Genomic DNA, 22,366 nt, shown 5'->3' on the forward strand with positions numbered 1-22,366 from the left:
CTGAAACATAATCAATAGAAATTTTTTGAGCTATGTAGGGAATGGATGCTAAAAGATCATAGGAGTCTGATGTATATAGGAAAGTGTAAAGATGACTGTGTGCTTAGAGGTAAGAAAATGGTATATTCCTGTTCTACCTTTTAAAACAGGACTGAAGAATTCTATCAGAAGGCTGAAGCTAGTGTTCAACTTGTTTAGGTTGCTTTGGTGTGAGGAGTATTTTCTGCTCTTGGGCATCTCCACTTTTGTATGGGGAAAGCACCTAGGGAGGTCTGATCAGATTAATCATATGAGGTTTTGTATGTGCTGAGTGTCTTCTCTAAAGACTTACAGTGGCAGCTTCATTGTTGTGATTGCTAATGTTTTAAATACTTTATCATGTAAGTAATACATATAAAAGAGCAAACAAAGTCCAGGACTTGGTTTAAACATTATTTATGAATAATGAAAAAACCCCTGTATTTAGTACACATACTTGTTTATGAATAATGAAAAAACCCCTGTATTTAGTACACATACTTGTTTCTTTTCTAAATGACATCTGGAAAACTTTTTTATGTATGAAGGTAGTATTGACTAAAGGTGGCATGTTCAGAATTGGAATATTTGCACCTAATCTTGAAGTCAGCTGGCTTTATTAATTGTATGCATGTTTTACTTCCCTTATTTTTGATCTAAATAGTGTTAATAACACTTTCTTTAACAGTGAACTACCTCTCACAAAATAAAGAAATGGATGAGATGGATGAAACTTCTAAAAGAATCCTAGAGCCATACCAGTATTTACTTCAACTACCAGGCAAGTTTCTTTGTACTGTGTTGATTTTTAAATATAAAAATTGTTTTTATAGCAACTTTTGTCTCAGGAAGTATAAGCCAATAAGTTTATCCATTCTTGATTTGTGGATTTAAGAGTAACTGGAAGTAACACTTCTCAAAATTTGTTCTTTTCTTCCTCTTGTAGAACCACCCTTTTTAGTGAGATTGGTAGAAGAGCTCTTGAGTCTGTTGCAGTATAAGTAGTAGTTCAGTTACTTTGCTCTCCATTCAGAGTAGCTGACTTGCTACTTTTTAAAACTGATAAGGGCAAGTACTGAAGACTTGATCCCATTCTTAAAGAACAAAACGTTGTCAGCCCTGTGTTTATCTGCTGACTATACTGGACTCAATGGAGTTGTGTGGGTTGGGTTTTTTAATAGCCTTGTTCTTTTGTGTAAGTTCTTCGCCCTAGTATTTGTAGAGCCTGGTGTTCTTACAGCCAATTTTGGCTGTCCCTGGATTGCTTCACTTTCCAGAGGATCAGCCAGTCCTTGTGTGGTATCAGGTCACTAGCATCACATTCAAATGTAGTTTTCATTCTTGAACAGTACCTATTTTAGTAGAATTTGGGAGGCAATTTGATAGAGAACTGCTGTATGGATATGCCTCTGGGAAGCCTCTTTGACTAAACAGACAGATTTTTTGCTCTGGCTTTTACTTAACACCTAAAGCATAAGGAAGACCATACAAGCTATCAAAGTGACTACCTTTGTAAAAATAGTGGTGGAACTACTTTGTCATTTGGACTATTGTGTGGTTGAATTCTGTCCAGCCTATACTGCATATTGGTGGAGTTAAGGAAGGTACAAAATGTGGTAAATATTAAGGAAAATAATTCTGACCTAAATTATATCTGACTCAGGTAGAAGACCTTCTGTCTAGACAACTATCATAATGAATTACAGGCATAGTACAAAGTAAGTGGCTTTTGCACATCTACAACAAGACCTGTATATCAGCAGACTGGGTCTTGTGAGTCCTAATTCATTATACCTGTGTATAATAAATTTCATTATTAATCTCTACAAATATCCAGGATTGTCTTGTCTACATTAGTGATTTCATTTGACTTGGCAGTTAGCATTACTTGAGTTGAAAAATCTCTACAAATATCCAGGATTGTCTTGTCTACATTAGTGATTTCATTTGACTTGGCAGTTAGCACTACTTGAGTTGAAAAATAAGAAAAGGAAAGAATTTGGCAGTACCATGCCTTTTTAATGCCAGAAAACTCATTTCCCATTTCTTTACAGTATATTCCATTTGGCTATGTTGCATTGGGTGGTGGTTTTGCTAGGGAGCTACCTTGAAAATGAGTCTACAATATTCCGAAGAGCCTTCTAAGAGCTGGTCCTGAAGAAATTTACTTTCTTCCAACATCTTTAAGTGTACTTTTTGTTTGGTTAGGTTATCTCATATAATCACAGTATATTGTAACACCTCTGCATCTTTAGTTGCTTTAGCTATTTTTTAAGCTATGGTAGGTACTAGCAAAAGAAGCTCAGCTTCCTGGTAGGAAATATACAACAGGCAAAAAGTGCCCAAAAGCTTCCATGGTCAAAAGTGCTTGACTGATCTCTTCAGTTATCTTTTGCTTTAAATGATGCATCTAGGATATACACTTAACCTTCCCACCTTGACTCCTGTGGCTAAATTACTATACTTTGTGAGTGAATTCAACCTTGGTCACTCTATGGTGATGTTTTACTTACTGACAGTGCAAGCATTTTACGTCCTCTCCTGCTAAACTATCATAAATCTGATTGTCCACTTCAACATGTTGATCTCTTGTTTATTTCATTTATCTTTTGGGGAAGGTGAGAGATAAGATACTCTTCTTTCTATGCAGAAGTGGTGATGTGATTCAAAAGGGAAGACTTCTCTTAAACCAGGCAGGTAAAAGTGGTGCGTACCTGTGGAAAGCTTGTACCTAGTAACTGGTGAAGCAGTGAAGGTTCGCAATCATATAGCCAGATGTTTACTGTTTCTGAAACACTGGCTTTGCCCAAAGTCAGCTATGCCAAGTACAGATCAGTAGGAGGCAGTTACTTGTGTGAACCTTGGAATCAGTGCCAACTCTGGATGCGAGGAAAAAACTGGGCATATGTTAGCTGTTCATAATTAGGGTGGAGCCCAAATGAGATGCCTGAGCTGAAAGAGGCAGTTTCATTCCATCTTCCTTGTGCTTCTGGCACTATTCTCCTGCTTCTTAACTGGTGCCAGTTCCCAGCTTGCTAGCCAAACGATTAAGTAGTATCAATCACCCAACCTGCTAAAAACTTGCCTAGTTAATTTTCTCTTGTCTTGTTAGTGATCTGGGACAAGGAGCTGTTTGTGCTGGATCAGCCTGAGCTCTGAGAGGCTCTTGCAGAAAGCTTGTCTGAGTATCAAATACATACACTTGTGGCCCTACAATAGTCCACTTGCTTATCTTTTAAGACTAGTTAAAAAACAAACTGTCCAGATGGTTTAGTAACCTATGAGAACGTGAAAGAACTTAGATACATATCAGACTTTGTTTACATAAAAAGGGATTGTGTAACAGTATTAAGGTTGTTTGGGAAAAAAAGTGCCTGGTAACGTCTGTGGTGCAAGAACACAAATTTTTATAACTGCTAAGGATTAATTCCTCAATACTGAAGCTGACTACTCTGCTTCCCATTAATGAAATGAGACTTTTAATAGTAACAGTTTGGGGGTGATACTGAAGCTAAGCTTGTCTGTTTCTTTGACTTCAACAGCACTAGGCTAGAAGCTACTAGATTTAAGGTTTTTTTTTTTACTGTGTGACTATTTTAACTGCTAGTATGGTGATTAATGTTTATTCCTTCAGTAACAATTTAGTGCTTGAGAGAACATACATTCTGAAACTAACTTTTCTTGTAAAATCTTACTGTAGTAGAACAGTGCAATATTAGTTTATAGTGGTGTTCTGCTTAATCTAGTATTCTAGATTCCTTCAGTTTTGTAAACAAAGTGCAATAAATAGGACTAATGTTCACAAATTCCAATATGGTTTGTCTCAAAAATGGCCTGATTCACACATGATGAATCTTTTATCTCCAAATGGCTGGGTTAACAGCAGTAGCTGTTTTGCAGCACTAAGGAGTATGTGGAGATTCGGTTGCAGTAAAACTGACATAGAAAACAGCTTGCTATTGGAAGGGGTAGATTCTGATCCCATTGATGACTGTGCATCTTCCCTTTCATGTCCCTCTGGTCTTGGCTGCAGCCTTTCCTGGGCTTGTTCAACAAGCTAAACAATCAAGAGTGGCTTTTTTTTTCCAGCTTTTTTTTACTGGGTTGTTGCATTTGACCAGCTTGGCGAAGGAGGTAAGCATTGCAGGGCATGATCCCTACCACTGGCACAACTACACCTCGTGCATCAGAGGCCTCAACTTGGGTCAAGTTCCTGAGAGAGGCTGCAGCTCTCCAGGTTCTGAGCTGCAGGGATGCCTGGGGGCATCCACTGGACCAGAAGAAAGTGATGTCCCTGCCCCTAAAAGGTGTGCTGTGGTGGAAAATGTGTGTCACCATGCAAAGGAGCAGCAGAAGCGGATCATCTGCAATGTCTTGCTTTTTGTAATTTCTCATGCTGTGAAAGAGCCTGAAACCTCCAGGTATATTGAAGGAGCGGCAGGAGCAGTCTGTGTATATCAGGATGGGAAATACATACTCCCACGGTGGTGAAGGCTGGGAGCTGATGGCTTCTAGCACCAGGAGAAAAGGTCCTGTTCCTTGAGCTGATGTATAATTGTCAGATAAATTTAGTTCACTGGAAGAAGACACATGGCTGGAAGCTCTGTATACAACAAAGCATTAGTGGCGGCAGCAAGTGATAGTAGTGAGCTCTCTGAGCTTCTGTCCTAGGGAAGTTAGCTGCTTGTGGGTAACTGATCAGTGATGTTACAGAGGGACTGCCAAGGTGTTTCACCCTCTGACTACTTAACCCTGCAGCTCTTCCTCTTGAGCACATTAGGATATAGCAAGGGGATGCCTGGAGCTTATCAAGCATGGCTTTTGGAATGGAGGCCAAGGGCACAGGAAGCCAGGTGACTTTTCTCCATGATCCTCAACCCCCTTCCCCTCACCATCAAGAGGAACAGACAGATCCTGCCTGTCCACAGCTAGTGAGTTGCACAGCTGATATTGATAGAGATTTGAGTTTTATGACCATGGAACTACCTTTGTAGATCAAGCACTACCAGGAGAAGATAGCATCCACCTACCCAAGTCAGAGCAAAAGTGTCTCTACCAACAGGCTGAGCAACTTGATGACAAGGGACTTAAAGTAGAAATTACAATAGAGGGGAATGCCTACACACAGTCAAGTAAGGAAATGGTAAACTTACAGACAATGGGTGTAGGCTGATGTGTACAAGAGACACCTGAAGGCAGCCCATCCCAGGTGGATGCACTCAAACAAGGAAGTGTGAACAGAACAACATGATGGGGGAAGCTCCCACTTTTTCTGGTGATCTGCAGGATTGGGTGCCTCTCTGAAGTGCCTCTACACAAATGCATACAGCATGGGGAATAAGCAGGATGAGTTAGATGGCTGCAGTTTTATTGGGGTATCTGATGTGGGATAGCTCACATAGCTAGAGTCCTCCAAGGTATTGGTATGGACTGCTTAGGAAGGAAGTCTGGGATAGCAAGGAATGGGAGTTGCCTTTTATGTGAAAGACCAGCTGAACTGCATGGAGCTATGCCTTAGGTCAGATAAGCCTGTTGAGAGTTTATGGGTTAAGATTAGGGGGCAGATCAATAGGGGTGACACTATAGTGAGTCTTTTCTACAGACCACTTGAGCAGGAGGAAGTAGATGAGGCCTTTAGACAACTGGAAGATGCTTCATATTTACAGGCCCTGGTCCTCATGAGACCTCAGCTACCTTAGTATCAGGTAAAAGAATCAACAGAGTAGGGTGCAGGCAACCCAGGAGGTTTCTGGAATGCACTAGTGACCACTTGCTAACACAAGTGATAAAGGAGCTAATGAAGGAAGACATTATGCTGGACCTCACACTTAGAAACAACAAAGAATTGGTTAGGACATGACCAGGGCAACCTTGACTGCAGGGACCATGAGATAGTAGCATTCAGGATCCTGAGGACAAGGAACAAGACAAAAATCAGGATCACAACCCTGGAGAGGTTAACCCCATTTTGAATGGGTTTGAAAGAGTTAAGCTAAACAATTCTACATTGACCTTGATCTGTCATAAGTGGCTGCCCAGGTTTAAAAGTGTATATGGCTGCTCTCTTTGCTTCTCTTCCTGCAGTTCACTTGCTGGCTGTAGTGTTCTTGTAGCTGTGTAGGGAGGTCTGCTTGGGGAATTTATCTGTTTAACCCTAATCCATCATAAAACAGAGCTAAACATGAAAGTGTACAATATAGCTGAGGTAATACAGTAGCTTGCTTCCTCCAGAAGGGGAATGCCCCCTTCCCATGGCTCTCAGCATCTGCTGCTTACCCTGTACTAACTCTGGCAGATCTACTTCACAAGCTGACTCAGTATAAAGCTGGCAGAAAGCTAACCTAGCAAAAAGCAGACAGTTTTCTGCTGGGGTAATGAGGTGAATTAGCTTAGTGAGACTCTAATGAGGGCTAGGTTAATAGTCCCTCTGCTCTTTACCATGCTGTTCTAGCCCTTTTATGTACCCTCACTGTAAGTGGGGTGCTGCCCTAAGGGCATAATTTATGGTCACTTTAATGCAGCAAGAGTGAAGAAATACTAATCAGGACCCTGTCCAGAGCTGAAGGTCTGTGGGTTTTAGGTCTGTACCCTGTCACAAGAACAATTGGGTATATAGAAAGTAAGTCAGGCTGATTTTCTTTTTTTTGAGAAGCATCTTATCTGTCTGAAGGGGTGGGAGGGATTGTCCTCAGTACAGCATCTTTAACTTGATCTTTGTTTCAAGGATAAGGGTTTTACATTCTTATCTGTAGAAGGAATTTTGTCAGTCAGCTTCTGAATATTTTTTTTTCCTCACCTTTTACATCTGGCATTACTAAGGAGAAAATCTTCCCATAGTTGCTGTTTGATTTGGGTCATATTGAGGTCTTAAGTAGATTAAACCAAATGCATTTAGCATAACTGATAAAAGCTTGGTGCAGTAATGTCTATTATAGAGCTCTATACAGTAGGAAGAGCTTCTAATTTTGGAAGTCAGACCTCTATATTCTTCAGTTTTGCAATAGTCTGCTTAAAATAATTAACAGAGCAGTGACACATGACAGTGAAGAAACTGTATAATTCTGCCAGAGTTAAGTTTTACTCATTTTACTTTTGTCCTAGTGTCCCTAGATTGTTGTCCCCTCTAGTTTGGGGAGAAGAGAGGTGTATCAAGGAATGGAGGCTTCTGCATCTAGGTTTTTGAGATCAGTATTAGAGGGGTTTGGTCTTCTGCCATCATAGCATGGCTGTAGGCATAAAACATGCATACAGAAAATTACTGTAATATCAAGTAAATTTGGTAGAATTGACTTCAGAACAAGATAAAATAACATTTATGTAGAAATAATGTCCTTTTTAAAGGGGCTCACGCAAGCAAATCTGCACCTGTAAAAGGAAAGATGAATGCTTTGCTATGCATGTAGTGGTTTTTCCTTGAATAGTCAGTGTCTAGACAGCCTTGTTAGTCAAGGTAGACAAGTCTAACAATTCAAATGCTGCCTGTACTAAGGAACTAAAGTGGCTAAATCCATTGTGCATGTTAATAATCCGTTTAGAGTGTGTGCTAGTAGTTATGTTCCCCATGACGAAATAACACTTGTTGCTGAACATCCAGCATTCCATAAGCATATTTTCTAGGAAACACATTCAGAAAAACAGAATTAGCTGCTTAATGTTAAAAAAAAAAGTAGGTGTTGTGTGTATCAATGTAATTAAGAAGTGAATAAAGAGCTGAAGATAAGGTACACTTCCTTAATGTGATACTATCTGACTAGTTTTCTTTATGGACGTACTGAAATACTTGTTAATACTTAACTGGCAAGCCATGTAGTTTGGCAGATGTTTGTAACAGTTATTATCAATTTTTGAGCAAAATATCTCCTCAGTTATGCCATTATTTTAAAACAAAATATTGAACCTCTGATGCAGGTTATTTTGACCCTCCCCTTACACAGTACTGGTGGTCACAATTGTGCAGTGAGTCAGATCAGGGAACCAATCTGGCTAAAATCTGGTCTAACCACATCGAGGAAAGGTGGGAAGTCTCAGTGTTTGAAGTGTTTCAATCTACAGATGTTGTCAGAAACCGGTCTAACTTGAATTAACGGTAGTCCTTAGTTAATGTAAGAGGTTTTTAAACTCTTGGGTAGTACTCCAAATCTTGAATTTGAATTTGAATTCTGGTTACCTGTGTTAAAATAGTGAACTTCTAAGTCAGCAAATTATTGATTTAAATAAACAGGTTTTGAAAAAATAATTTAGAACCAGTTATGTACTTTCCTGATAGAAAGAAAGCCAGCCGTGAGGAGCTTAAAATATCTGTTCTGATATTTGACACAAAACAATCCCTCCCTTCTGCAGAAATTTGTTAGTGTTTAAAACTGAGCCCAGACAGCAGAAATGGAGAACACAAGCCCAGGTAAGAGTGCCCTTTCATACAGGACAGAGCCAGAGGACAAAGCTGTTAGAGGAAAGAAGACACACCTTTTCATTAGTCCCTTCTGATGAAAACTAAAATATGGCGGTGATAGGAAACAGTGGAAATCTTTGAGAACTGAGGCAAAAATTGAAGCCCTCTGAGCCAGGAAGGAAGGTTATTGCCCTTGCTACAGAGCCCAAACCACAAAGCTATTGCTAACTTGGTGGTGACTTAATTAGAAAAGGAAAAATCCTTAGTCTGGTTTCTCCAGGGTATAACACTGCTAAATCTACCCACTTTTATTATTCTGTTCTGTATGTGCTGGTCACACAGTGATAGAGAAGCCTTAGGGAGAGATTCAAATGTAGAAATGTCCTCAGTGCTATGGGCAAGATGCATCATCAATGTGAGGACTAATATTGCAGAATCATTAGGTCAAGTCTCAGTACATCTTTGGGTATGGAACCCACTGTCTAGGTCACACTGCTTTGAAGTTTATGTAAAACTCTTTCCAGAGGCCTTGTTGATGTGAGCTACGTATGCAGAGCTGTTTGTCTAAACCCGTCTTGCAGTTATTCAGAGATCTTGTATGTAGCTGAACTTCTCAAAGTTAGAAGCAGCAATGTCTCAGCGTCTGTAGGGGATGACTTTATTTCATATTGATCATCAGTAGACACTGAATTTGTACATGACTTCTGGCAATTTATTAAAGAAAGCTGGCATCAATAATTTATAGGCATATAGGTTAACTTCCATTACACTTTACAAGGCAGATTTAATCTTATCTGGGTTTAATAGTGATGCTTATTTTAACACTGAACTTGGATTTTTGATCTTTCATTCCTATGAAACAGGGTTCCACCAAACTAGAATTAGCCAAAGCAGAACAAATCCTGTTATTTGTAAGTAGGCTTTTCTGGTATAAATATCTGAATTCTTGGAAAGTTCTACTCTCTTTGGAATGTTCTGTTCAGATTTGTTAAGAGTTATTTATTAAGTATATCAAATGTCACTTCCCTGTTTTACAAATTATGAATAGCAAGTGAAGAGTACTACAGGAGAAAGACCTAAAAATGGATGGAAATAGATACTCAACAAATATCTGTATCTCCAACTAATAATGAATCATAACTGAAACTTCTTAATCTGTATATATACAAAATCAACATGCCTGGCGAACTAGGGCTTACTCTCAGATGTAGTAAGCGGAGCTGTACAGGTTACCAACGTTCTCGGGACCACTTACTAATTAAACTGCCACAACTAAATACAGTAACTGGTAAAAGTGCTTTGCATATTACTGTGAAATGTTTAAAATGGAAGTTGCTGATAATTGATGTTTATACAATGAGGAAATAAGCTACACACTGATATATTTTCTGCTTTCAGGTTATCACACTGATCAGTTTACTTCTCTCAAGTCAGCTATTGTTGTTAAGACAAACTGTTGGCCCTAATAATGAACTATAATATTTTTATTGTAGGTAAGCAAGTGAGAACCAAACTGTCACAGGCCTTTAATCACTGGCTGAATGTTCCACAAGATAAAATACAGGTACTGGCTAACTATTTTTAAAGGGCTGTTATCTTTCTTCCAAGACTACTGATAAGAGATGATTCTCTAACATAGCATAAATGATCAGAAATCTTAAATGCACTAATTTATGAATATATTAAAGTAAAATTTCAGGAAAACAACTTTAGGGCAAAGCTTTGACTGTGATGTAACACTAAAGAAATTACTTGTCTTAAGTAGAATAGTTAGTTCTTTCCAAGTGTGCTCAACCTTCTAAGTTATAGATAAGCAGCTACCATTGTTATCCACTTAACATCACTCAGTTATTAACAAGAGTTTTAAATTACTTATGAAAGAAGCTAGACAGTTAGCTTATAAACTACACAAATATAGTGGTTGAAAAATAAAAATCTTACGACTGTGATACAAGAATAACAGACAGCAGTTAAATCAACTTCACAGAGCACTTCATATTCTGGACCTAAAACTGTGGGTTTATCATACAGTCTAGAGTCCTTACTCCCTAATGAAAAGAATAAAACTGGGAATTCTCCTTCCCTTTTGCTTTTCTGTTGGACAGATCTGTGCAAGATTTGTGGCTGTGTATTTAAACTCTGTCTTGTCAAATGAAACATTATCTTCCTGTCTAGACTAACAGTTTTGCTAAACTGGATATGGGGAGTGCAAAAGATTCCCTGTGCCCAAGACAATGTAAGGAATTAAAATAACTGTTTATGTTTTTTGACTCCTACTCAGCTGGTCCCTAGTTAATTTCATTAATTGTTGACAGAAGTATCTTGCATTTGTGGAGTCTTCTTTAGGGTGGCTTAAGAGAGGAGGCTACTTCCTAGTCCTCAAGTAACAAAATGGTTTAAGTGATTTACACAAGGAAGGAGCTGCATTCATCTAGTAACTCTTATTTTTTCAACCTGTCTATATCTTTAGCCAGATTTATTCTGGCTTCCAGCTAGACACATCTTACCCTTTGCACTCAGCTACATACCCAAGTAAAATGTATTATATAGCAACCTGTGTATTGTATGTATGGATTTAGTCTTAATATAGATCAGAACTCAAACTGGAAGAAGCCTATAGAAATTATCTAGGACAACCCTCTGCTTAAAACAGGATTTCTTCATAGCTACTTCAGGCTTCTGGGGGCCTTGCTAAGTTTTGAAAATCTGAGGATGTGGATTCTTCAGCCTCTCAGGGCCTGTCTTTCTGTGCTGAACCCCTTCCATGATAACAGACTTTTCCTTTCTGTCCATTCTGTTAGCATTTCTTATGCTACAGTCTGACTGTTGCCTCTTGCTGTTTTGCTGAGCACCTGTGACAGTATGGGTCCATCTTTTCTCATGTACTATACTAAATTAAAGATGCAGTGCCTCTGAACAGAAGTTACCAGTTCTACCTGTCAACTTTAAACTGATAATCATGTTAGCATTATTGAAAACTTAGACCACTTGTTTTGGTTATCTTTATGAAGAAAGACAATGCTTTAATGTTTCCTTTACCACTTAAGCTGTTGTGATAAAACTTAATATTTTTATTCTTCCGGTCATTTGAGAACAAAAGACCCTGTCATCTTTTAACCTGACACAATTATTACTGATTTTGTGCATACTTGTACTAATTATAATAACTTAAGCTTGTTGAAGTCTGGAGGACTACCTCTAGTCATCTTTGACATCTCTTGTAATCTGCTTAAGACATCCCAGGTGTCCAGCAGCCTGATTCCCTTTCTGCTATTTGTATTTCTTATATTAAAAATCTGAATTCTGGCACTGGTTATGGGACTTTTTTTTTGCCTTAGATCTTCATGTAGCCTGTTTAGACGATACAGTTGAGGCTACTTTTCCTTGGTAGTTGATTTCACTATTGGCTGCCACCATTTCACTTTTTTCTCAGCCAAATTATCTCTTCCCCACCCCCCAACTTACTGCATCTCTAGTACCCATCTGATGGTGCACTGAGACACTCAGCTTGTTGAATTAGAGAACACTGGGTTTAGCAGATGAACTTTCTTCTGAGAAGGCACTGAAATGGCCTAGTACAGGACAGAGCAAATTAAGGTATTGCATGTAAGGAGGTAGAAACCTGTGTGTTGAAGTGATAGTGCAGCAGCTACTGATTAGATAGGCTGAGGTTGTAAGAAAGTATAAGACTCTGTACTGGTTCTTCAGCTTTTGTTATGAAAATCAGTCTCTTCATTTCCTCAGGCTACTTCCTGTTTTATAAATAAGCGTTTTCTGCTGTCTGAACTTTTTTGCTCTTTACTTTCAATTCTGTCCTCTGATAAAATCAGTGGGTGACAACATAATCTTTACAGGTCAAAGTAGGGCTCACTTCTAACTGGTAGATGAGTCATTAGTGCTATTTAAGTAGGTTGTTCTTGCAGTCATATCTTAGACAAACAATTAGATTGCTGGGTTTTGGGTTTTAATCTTTGGGACAGTAGTCACTGAACACTAGGTGGCTTGCTGCTCCAGAAAATGCTTGCTGTGAAGTCCTTTTTACTACTTGCTATGGCACCCACCAAATAGGAATATTAGGAATACCCAGTACTAGGTACTTGTCACTATTTAATGGTGGCCTTAGTATTTTTTTAGAAGCAGTTGTTTCAATGAATGTTGACTGTGGTGTTTGTAGCCACCAAGTGTAATTGGTTCATTAGCTTTAAAATCATGTCTTAATCAGGTGTGTTTTGCAGTGAGTTCATGCGGTATGCAGTTTTACGTGCTTAAATTTATTTCCATTTAAGCAAGTACTGAATATAACTGTTCCTTGCATGGTAGTTGTGCAATAAAAACAGTATATAGTGTTAAAACTCTTCATTTCTTGTTGAATTGTCCTGCTTTGGAATCGTTAGGGTTAATTTTTAGTCAAATGCAGTCAGCTACAAGCTTGATGTTCTTAAGTTTGTGTACTTCAGGTGGTGTATGATACTGGTCTACCTAGTAACAAGTAGTAAGTGCGTAGGAACTTCCCAAAACAAGTTGTAGCTGTTACCTTTCTGCCAAGAATTTTCCAAATGATGTTTCAGAAAGAATGGTCTGTCCCTTAAGAGCTCAGTACTGAAAATAACTACACAAAGCATGGGGAAAGAAAGAGGAACTCTCCCCACTTATCAAAACAAGGTTTCTAAGACAAATGTGTTAATGGATGATACCTGACACTCTCAAGAACTGACTTAGGAAGATCTCAGGTTAGTGAATCTAAACTTGTCCCAACACTGTGTTGCTTTTCTCTTCCTCTGTTCATGTTTCTAATAACAGTTACTGCATGACTCCTAGACAGTGACATATTTTAGAACTGTAGCAACAATGGAGCATGCAAGGTGAAATACTTCAGTGAGTAAGTTCACTTTGAATCTGAAAACATTACACAAGAGAGACCACATGATCCAGAACTTAGAGCAAACTGGCTGATGAAGAGAATCCTAAATCTGTATTAACAGTAAAAGCAAGTGGTCTAAAGGGGAACCTCAATGATAGATAATATAATTCTTTAAAACCTTATTAATTTTAAATAAAGTTTTGCAAAACCAGAGGTTAAATTATGGTGGGAGACTTAATAACTTTCTCTTCTTGTAATAGGTTATAATTGAAGTGACAGAGATGTTGCACAATGCAAGCCTACTTGTGGATGATATTGAAGATAACTCAAAGCTACGACGGGGCTTTCCAGTGGCACACAGTATCTATGGAATTCCATCTGTAATCAACTGTGCTAATTATGTGTATTTCCTTGGCTTAGAGAAGGTTTTGACCCTTGATCATCCAGATGCTGTTAAAGTTTTTACCCGTCAACTTCTGGAACTCCATAAAGGTCAAGGCTTGGATATTTATTGGAGGGATACTTACACCTGTCCTACAGAAGCTGAATATAAAGCTATGGTTCTGCAAAAGACAGGTGGTCTCTTTGGATTAGCTGTAGGCCTCATGCAGCTGTTCTCCAATTACAAAAAAGACTTAAAGCCACTTCTTAACACACTTGGCCTCTTCTTCCAAATAAGAGATGACTATGCCAACTTGCACTCCAAAGAATATAGTGAAAACAAGAGTTTTTGTGAAGATTTAACTGAGGGCAAGTTCTCATTCCCAACCATTCATGCAATTTGGTCAAGACCTGAAAGTACTCAAGTGCAAAACATTTTACGTCAAAGGACAGAGAACATAGATATAAAAAAATACTGTGTACATTACCTTGAAAATATGGGTTCCTTTGAGTACACTCGAAATACATTGAAAGAGCTTGAATGTGAAGCCTATAAACAAATTGAATCACTTGGGGGAAACCCTGAGCTTGTAGCACTAGTTGAACACCTGAGCAAAATGTTCAAAGAAACTGAAAATTAAAAATTTAACTCCTGGGGTGGATTAAAACTCTTTAAAATGGGGGAATAACCACACTATCTGAGAGATGTGATAATCGGTCTTGCTTAAAACTTTCTTTTGTGGCCATGTTACAGAAATTATTCTTTTAAAACAATTTTTCATTGAGTATTGAAATATATACCCTATTATCTATACAGTCTTAACTGTAACTGCTTACAGATGGCTTTGTTAAAGCAGATGTACTAGAACTGAAACAAGTTTTGAATCTAAATGTGATCTTCTTTGCACAATCATCAGCATTATTTCAGGCTTAAAACTCTCACATCTTTAACTATGTTACTGTAGGTTTCTGGCCAAAATTCTGTGTTAAGTTAGGTTGACATGAGTATTTTGCATTTTCAAACAATGCTCTAGTAAACCAAAATGTACAATGTTAAATAAAAGATACTTGCTGCCACAATGCATATAGAACTGCTGTGTGGTATTTTGAAGTTAGACTTGGGAATATCAGATGGATCAGCTTACTAAGTTCAAAGTTAATATCCTATCCAGCTTTGGGGGATATTTTGTGGCATGTGAATTAAGGAAGATAGTATTTTATAAGCAAGTAAGACTTAATGTTTAGTCTGAAGTAGTAACTTTATAAAGATTTCTAAGTATCTTAGAGAAAAGATTTCATTGCATCAGCAAAGCATAAATTTGCTGCTGATGCCAGCTCTGCAGTGAATAATTTTGATCTCCTGGTTTTAAATTTATAAACTGAAATATTTTGTAGCCAGGGAATTAAAGCTATGCATTAGAGCTCATACATGTAACTGTAAATAGCAACATAGTAAGCTGCTGCTAGAAACGGAATTGGATTCACACCAGGTAACTTTAGGGCACCATAACTGGTGCAGGTCTCTAAGCTCTGCTTATAATTGAGAGGGGCTTTTCCAGGAGCTGATTCATAATTCATACTTGATTCCTGTTCTGAATTGTTATCTGGAGGCATGTTACAGGTCTCTCCAAAGAGACAAGTTCTGTAATTTTTTGCTAAAACAGAGTACAGCATCTTGTTCTACAAGCTATAATACCATTTCAGTTTTGTTAATTGCTTAAATAATGCTTTAAAACTATGTACATAGACATACAGAAATAGAACTAGAACTTAGAGGGATATTTAGAGGAGCAGAGCTGATAAGTGACAAAACTCTCTGCTCATCCGTATATAAACGGATATATATAAAGGTGAACAAAGTGTTAGCAGAGGTGTTTGTTTCTTCTTGGCTGGGCTGGCTTTAATCAGGTTCAGTTCTCTTAGTCTTCACAGGCATATAAAGCTTTGCTTTGGTGTAGGGAGATAATGGTTTGGATCAAAGGTAGGGCTGGTGCTATCAGCAGTGGTGCTAGCTCAAGCATACTCTCAAAAGAAATGGCCAGAGGTACTTGGCTTCTGACAGCTAAAGGATAGTTCTATGCAGGTGTTTGTTTACTGTACCTGGAAAGCAGGGAGAGTCATGGTCTCAGCCGCAGAAGACTAACTGAAGAAGGTTGCTGTAATGTCTTCCCTGGGCAGCATTAAGATTCTTCTGAAAGTGGTCAAGCATGAAAAAATTCCAAATGACTGCTTTCAGTCAGACATTATGCAGTTATGGATGATGGACTATCCCTTTTATCTACATGCTGAGGAGACATCTTTGTCTGCTCCGTGATTAGGCACGGAATAATAGCACTTTCACTGAATGGGCCTGGTTGCCAGGGCTGAATAGCTTAGAGTTGGTGAAAGGTGTCTTTAATGTTAATGAGAGTAAAATGTAATACCTTTTTCATAACTTCCAGTGCTTAGTAGTAAGCCTGTTAAATCTTTAATATTTTATGAGAAAATACTATCTGCAGTGAAGTACAATGTTTTTGTGCCATGTCTTGGGAGTTTCTAAACACTGTTGCAGCTGATATTGAATGAGGGAGAGCACTGGAAAAACTCCTGTTGTCAGGAAAATCTCCTAGTTTTACTGTAAAAGATACCTTGTGCCTATCAGGATATTGTAACTGACACATACAATATGCAAAGTGCACTTAGTACCATTTCATGTCTGCTTAGTTGCTGGATGTAAAGTTTTGTGTAAACAAACATTTTTAATGAGCTACCTTTTTCTTATTTTTGTATAAAATCTCTACCATCTGAGACTTCTATGTTGTCACTTCTTTGGTTCATTCTGGCAACTCACACCAGTATTGTTCTAATACCATATCATAATGTGCCTGCATTAACTTAGGAGTAAGTACATTGGAAGTTTTCCAGCTCTAGGCCCTTTAAACCACAAATGGGTAAGAAGGGAAAAGTGCCCCTGGAAAAGAAAGCTGGACCAACAAACCATGCAGTTCTGTCTTGCTCTTCTGCCTTCAAGGCTTTTGATATCAGTGTTCAAACCCCATACCCTGATGGTATATCTCAAAAGGCCCAGAAGCAGAGTATCATTGCTCTTCACTTTGGTTAGGATGAACTGAGGCCTCTGAGGGTTTTTCTTGATGTATTCAGGAGTTGGAAGAGGCTGGGATCTTTCCCCTTCATCTGTTAAGCAGGTAGAACATCTTTAAATATTAAGCATCATCAGTGATGATACTTCATAGTCAAGGTAGATTTTGTATTTGGTGCCATAAGATGAGGCTGTGCATCCTCATCAGTATTCTCCAATATTGGCTGTGGTACAAGCTCTTGGTGTTAAGAAATGTTAGGAAAATCAGTTTCTTAAAACAGTATGAGAGTTCTCATGGCTGCAGAAATTAGTTGTGTAAGTGCTGCTCTCTGTTGCTATGCCTCCCACAATACAGGGAGTAGGGTTTTTTTTGTGATCTTCACAAGAGCTGCATTGCTGTGGAATGGAAATCTGAGTTGCAAGTGGAAATGTCTATGGGTAAACAAAGGGGATGCTAGTTTCAATGTCAGTCTCTCTGAGCCAGAACTGTTCCCCTCATCTTCCTATCATTTCCAACAAGTTCTACTTTGATCAGGTTACTACTGCATTTCCTGGGGCTTTAGCTCTTGCACTGTGTATAAAGAGAAATGCAAATACTCATCAGTCTCCAGTATTTTCCCCTACCTCAGTCTGTTTTCAGATTTTGTGCTTGCTTGGATGTAAGTGAATGCTGTTACCTGTCCTTGAGTGGCCAGCCCTTGGATAGGACATCTATCTCTGCTTCTTCAAAGGCTGATGTTATCCCCATCAATTATACTGAAGACTGCATCATTTCAGTACCTTCGTGAGGAGGTAGCTTGTCTTCCTTTGAACTCAGTCTCTTCAGGTACCCACTAAGAGCAACTTTGTATGTATCAGCCAGTTGTTGAAAAAACAGCCTGAAAATGTTAATGGCAGTGGGAAAGTAGCTGTTGATAATCCTTTATGCTTTTAAATTTATGGCTGATTTTTCTAATTATTAAATATCTAAATGCCTCCATGTGGAGGCAGGGAGGAAATGTAGGAAATAGGGAAATTTTCTGTATTAATGGCTCCTTTCCCCAGTTATTGTTAAAATCCTAACATTATATAAAACATGGCATCTGGGGGGTTTTTTGCACCTTCCTATATAAAACTGATTTGAACCCCTGAATTGGGCCAAGCTTTTATTTGTGTGCAAGAGCTATATAGGCATCTGTTGCTCCTCTGTTCTGTCTTAATCATGTTTCAGGTTTGATATTTACTATATTTTTTGTATTATTTGCTTAGCACTTTCATTGTAACTTTTTTCTCAGATACATTTCTATTCTGCTACTAATACCATAGCACACACAATACCATCAAACTCAGTTTTGATCCTGGACAAATAAAATAGCCTGAGTTTGCTTTTGAGACATTAAGTCTTGCCTCATCCTCTGAATTCACAAAAGTAATCCAAGATTTTCTGCAGTCTTGAAATGCCTGGAACCTTTTTCCCAAGTGAAAGACTGTAATGTATTTTATACTGCCATAAATTATTTGTGTCCTGTATAGCTTGAGCTCCTTTCCCTCTCCTACCCATTTGCTTTCAATACCTGTTTTGATTTGGTGATAACGCTTGTTAGGCCTTTTTGTGAAAGAACTCACTACCCCTGGGGAAGAGAAGTTAATTTTTGTCTGGGTCAGCAAGAGACTGATAAATGTCAGAGCTGGCAGGTGGACAGAGGCAAGAACAGAACCAGGTAAAGGATTTGAGAGAATAAGAAAATACATTTTAGGTTCTCATGTAATTTCACCTTGTCTTACAGCATCTCCTTCACTTTCCTAACAAAGGCTAAAGAGTGTGGTTATTTTCCTTGAGCTTCCCTTGTGCTTTCCAAACAGAATGTAAGAGATACTTAAATTAAAATGTATTTATTCTAATGGTTATATAAATAACTTGCATATATCATGTCAAAGTTTTGATTAAAGGTACAGCTAAAACAGAATACATAGTTTCATTACTGTATTTCTTTTTCCTCTAAAAATCTTTCTATTATTGAGGCCAGTAAACCATAATCTATGTGCCTGCTTGATTTGATTGTTACCTCACATTGACATCCTTCCCAGATAACTTTTGGGAAGCTTATAGCTGAGCACCTGTGTTCACCTCTTCTGCAGCATTTTCTTTGTAATTACTTTAGAAAGCACCTTTGTGAGGTGTGGCTGGGAATAACTCTTAATTCATTAATTCAATGTCAAGCATATTATCTGCAAAATTTATACTAAAGATGCAGGTTAAACATGAATCCTGATAGTGTTCCTCACCTGTGTACCCTATGGAATAAGTAAGTTCTCACTTAACTCATTGAAAAAGGTATTTACTGAGCATCTCAGTTTATTACAGCACAGAGAACTCTGAGGGATACCCCAAGAAGGCCTATCATGACACTTCATGGAGACCACTGCAAAACATGGCATGAATTTGTGTGGAAGACTAACTCTGATGTGAAGGGAAATCATAGATAACTTTCTGCTTTTGAACTCCATGAAAATACTCTCTGCTCTGTTGGTATATGAATTATAGGCTGCCAGTAAGCAGTTGTCTTTTCTGGATCACAGTAAATTATTTTCACTCTTCATGATATTTGAGTTGCTATTTCTGGACTGTATGCTATGAGTTACTTACTCTTTCAGTAAAGTAATTATTGAAGTCTGTAAAAAGGACAAATGACAAACATACACATTTTTGGTTATGCTGTTTTGAAATACACAAACTGGCCTGTTCTCTTGCTGTAATCTAGCATATGTTTTTCCACAGTGAATTTGTTAGCTGAGCGAGGCATAATAACTTTTCACCACCCCAAGTTGTTAAAATCAGACTGACACCAAGGTCATGTGAACAAATTAAAAGAAAAAACAAAAAAAGTATTTCCAAGGAAAAAACACAAAGTTCTCTAAAAATAGAATTTCAGATAATTGTAGTGTTAATACATGAAGCATGGAACTAACTGCTGTAGTTTTTCTGTGGCTTTAACTGAAGAACCTATTGCCACTTATGCTCTTTTTTGGGGGCATGGGATGGGGTGTACAGGTCAAAGTAGAAATTGTATGGAGGAGTTGTCATTGCTATTCCCAGAAATGTATAAACTGTGCTATAAACATAACGTCTTATTTTACACCAACAGAAATGAACGTTCAATAAATTCTGAAGTTAAATCTTTTTTCACTTAAGTGCTTATAAAATGAGGAAGCTGCAATTCTGGGTAAGGTGAAAATGTTAAATTGGTCTTGTTTTATTGGCTTTGAGGCTCTCCTGTTTCCTGTCAAGCACTTTGGATGAATTGTAGCTGTTGATTACAGTACTAAAACAGAAGAAACAAGAAATGCAACAAAATAGAAAGAATATATAAAGTTATGCTATTCTCATGATCATTTTAGAAATAATAAATACAACAACATGCATGTAAATTCTGAGAATAGCCAAATTACCTATCAAACATGCTGCTGGGGTGTAGGGAAGAGTATGCTGTTTTCAACACCTTTCCTGACATACAGCCAAACAAAGTAGAGCATGCTCTCAGGTTTTTACTTGGGAACAGTGAATGAGTTGCAAAAGGAGAGCAAGAGGCTTACTGCCATTGTTTCTCCTGCCATACCACCATCTGTGTGGCTTCAGTATTGTTTAAAACCAGAACAGATCATTCAAATGATGCCCTCAGCAGGAGATAAAGGGGCTCAGAAACCCAGATGAGACAGCAACACCACCAAAAGCATGGAAGAATGACTAAGGTATTTTTTTTTCCCCCAAGATATTAGTTGGGCTAAGAGAACATACTACCTTTAGCAAAGGAGGGTTCTAAGGTAAAGACTTCACTCTATCTTCGCTCAAATGCTCCTCTGGGGAGCAGCTGTTTAATGCCAGACAGTAAAGCATGCCCTCAAAACCTGTTGCTTGAATATACAAGCCATGTGCCTGTCAAAGAATTTACTTATTATCCAGGTGTTTTGCCAATTATCAGGCCCAGCATAAAGGACACAGCCAGCATAAAGATGAACCAATAACCAAATTGTATTTTATACAAGAGAGTCAGTACATGGGTGAGCACTGGGGGTACAAACACATCAGTCAATTATACATAATCAACATCAATCCCACTGACCCCAACAATGACATCACACAACCAACAATGGGTGGAATAAATGGTGAGATGCAGTCTCCCATAGAAGGGATGGGAGACAACCAAGTCAACAAGCCAAACACATAAGACCAAGGAAGCCACACACTGCATCTCTACACAGGCCATGTTTACAAAAGCCAGACCTGACTGGAGCCCAGTCCCAGGGAGGCAGGAGGTCCTTCCCCAACAGGGAACTCTGCACAGTGCATCCACCTCACAGACAGACACTGCTCTGCCTGCAAGTGGTCCCAGCTTTTATCCCCAAGTGGGACACCTGACCCTTGGTTACTTAATGTGGGACACCTGGGGCTCATTTACCCAATGGCTCTCCCTGCCAGGCCGCTGCACCCTGGAGGGAAGCCTAAAGGCAAACTCACCCCCTCTTCGTGAAGGGCTGTGGGAATCACCCATATGTCAACCTTAATTTGGGGCTTGGACCAGGTTATTTTGATTGGAATATATTAGTGTTACCAAATATCTGTACTTGTTTTCTGTAATCAGTATTACAGAAGCAGAGCAAAGAGTACTAATATGCTGCCTGCCAAAAGTGTGTATGGAATTATTCAGTGTAACAGCAGCAGAGACACAGCACTGAAATAGCTTCTTGATTACTTATCATGCTTGGTTCAGTCTGTGGTCCTAAAATTCAAATAATATTGTTTGAATTAAGTTACAAGACTGAAATATGAAGCACATCAGAGATTAACAAATGTGGAAAAAGTCAACTAGGATACTTTGATTTTATAACCATACAACTGTGAACACTATTGGATCTTGTCATATCTGTCTCTATGGAGCTGAAGAGCTCTCACTAAATTTCTGTTCCCCAGCAACTGCTACTTAAAGAGTGCAGTCAGGTCTTTCAGTTTTTGCTTGTAATCTACACACATTGGACACCTTGATTCTTTTTTTATAAGCTGTTTTCTGTAATTGTTATAGCTCTTCCAGTTCGGTGATATTTTTCTCAAATAGTGTATGTTGAAATAAATGCAGTATTGCTAAATACAACTTATGTGTTGTGTATGCTTGCTTATGGAAACGCCAGCAGCACACTCGCTCCTCCGGCCAGGTGCTGCTTATCAAGGTGCCCACAAGTTCTCCTTCGTCACTGTCTCCCTGAGGAGTGCCCCAGCCTTTAAATGTGGCCTGCCTGCCTTTGTTCAACACACAACTTGCACTGAGGCAGAAGAACGTCTATTGCTTGCTTCTAAACGTGCTAAGTAGGATTTCCATGACATTGGATTAAGAAACGCTTGGTTTAATCCCAGATGAACCCAGCCAGAGTAGCCTAGCAAGATCAAGCCCTGTGAACCCGTGTTTGCTTTTAATTATTGATCAGCCACGTGCTCAGTTATTATAGAATCTTGCTCGCTATCAGACTGGCAGTTGTATGGCTTGCTGCTTTACCACATGCTGCTTTAAAACATGAACGCGGCAGCAGTTTCCTGGGGGAGCGTCCCTGCCTCCTTACAAGCCCACCGCAAACCTGTGGCTACTCCCCGGCTGGCCGAGGCCCCAAG

General features: G+C 38.7%; 1 protein-coding gene across 1 annotated transcript; it reads left to right on the plus strand.

Moving 5' to 3' along the window:
• The first annotated feature begins 671 nt into the window (after window positions 1-671).
• Window positions 672-19,884, plus strand: GGPS1 (geranylgeranyl diphosphate synthase 1). The gene is made up of 3 exons (XM_026845254.1): window positions 672-799; window positions 9,901-9,971; window positions 13,529-19,884. The coding sequence occupies exons 1-3, from the start codon at window positions 733-735 to the stop codon at window positions 14,288-14,290; spliced, it is 900 nt and encodes a 299-aa protein (XP_026701055.1). The 5' UTR covers window positions 672-732; the 3' UTR covers window positions 14,291-19,884.
• Window positions 19,885-22,366: the final 2,482 nt, after the last annotated feature.

The sequence above is a fragment of the Athene cunicularia genome (genome assembly GCF_003259725.1).
Source record: "Athene cunicularia isolate RWA chromosome 3 unlocalized genomic scaffold, athCun1 chr3_part1, whole genome shotgun sequence".
In the NCBI taxonomy this organism is placed as follows: domain Eukaryota; kingdom Metazoa; phylum Chordata; class Aves; order Strigiformes; family Strigidae; genus Athene; species Athene cunicularia.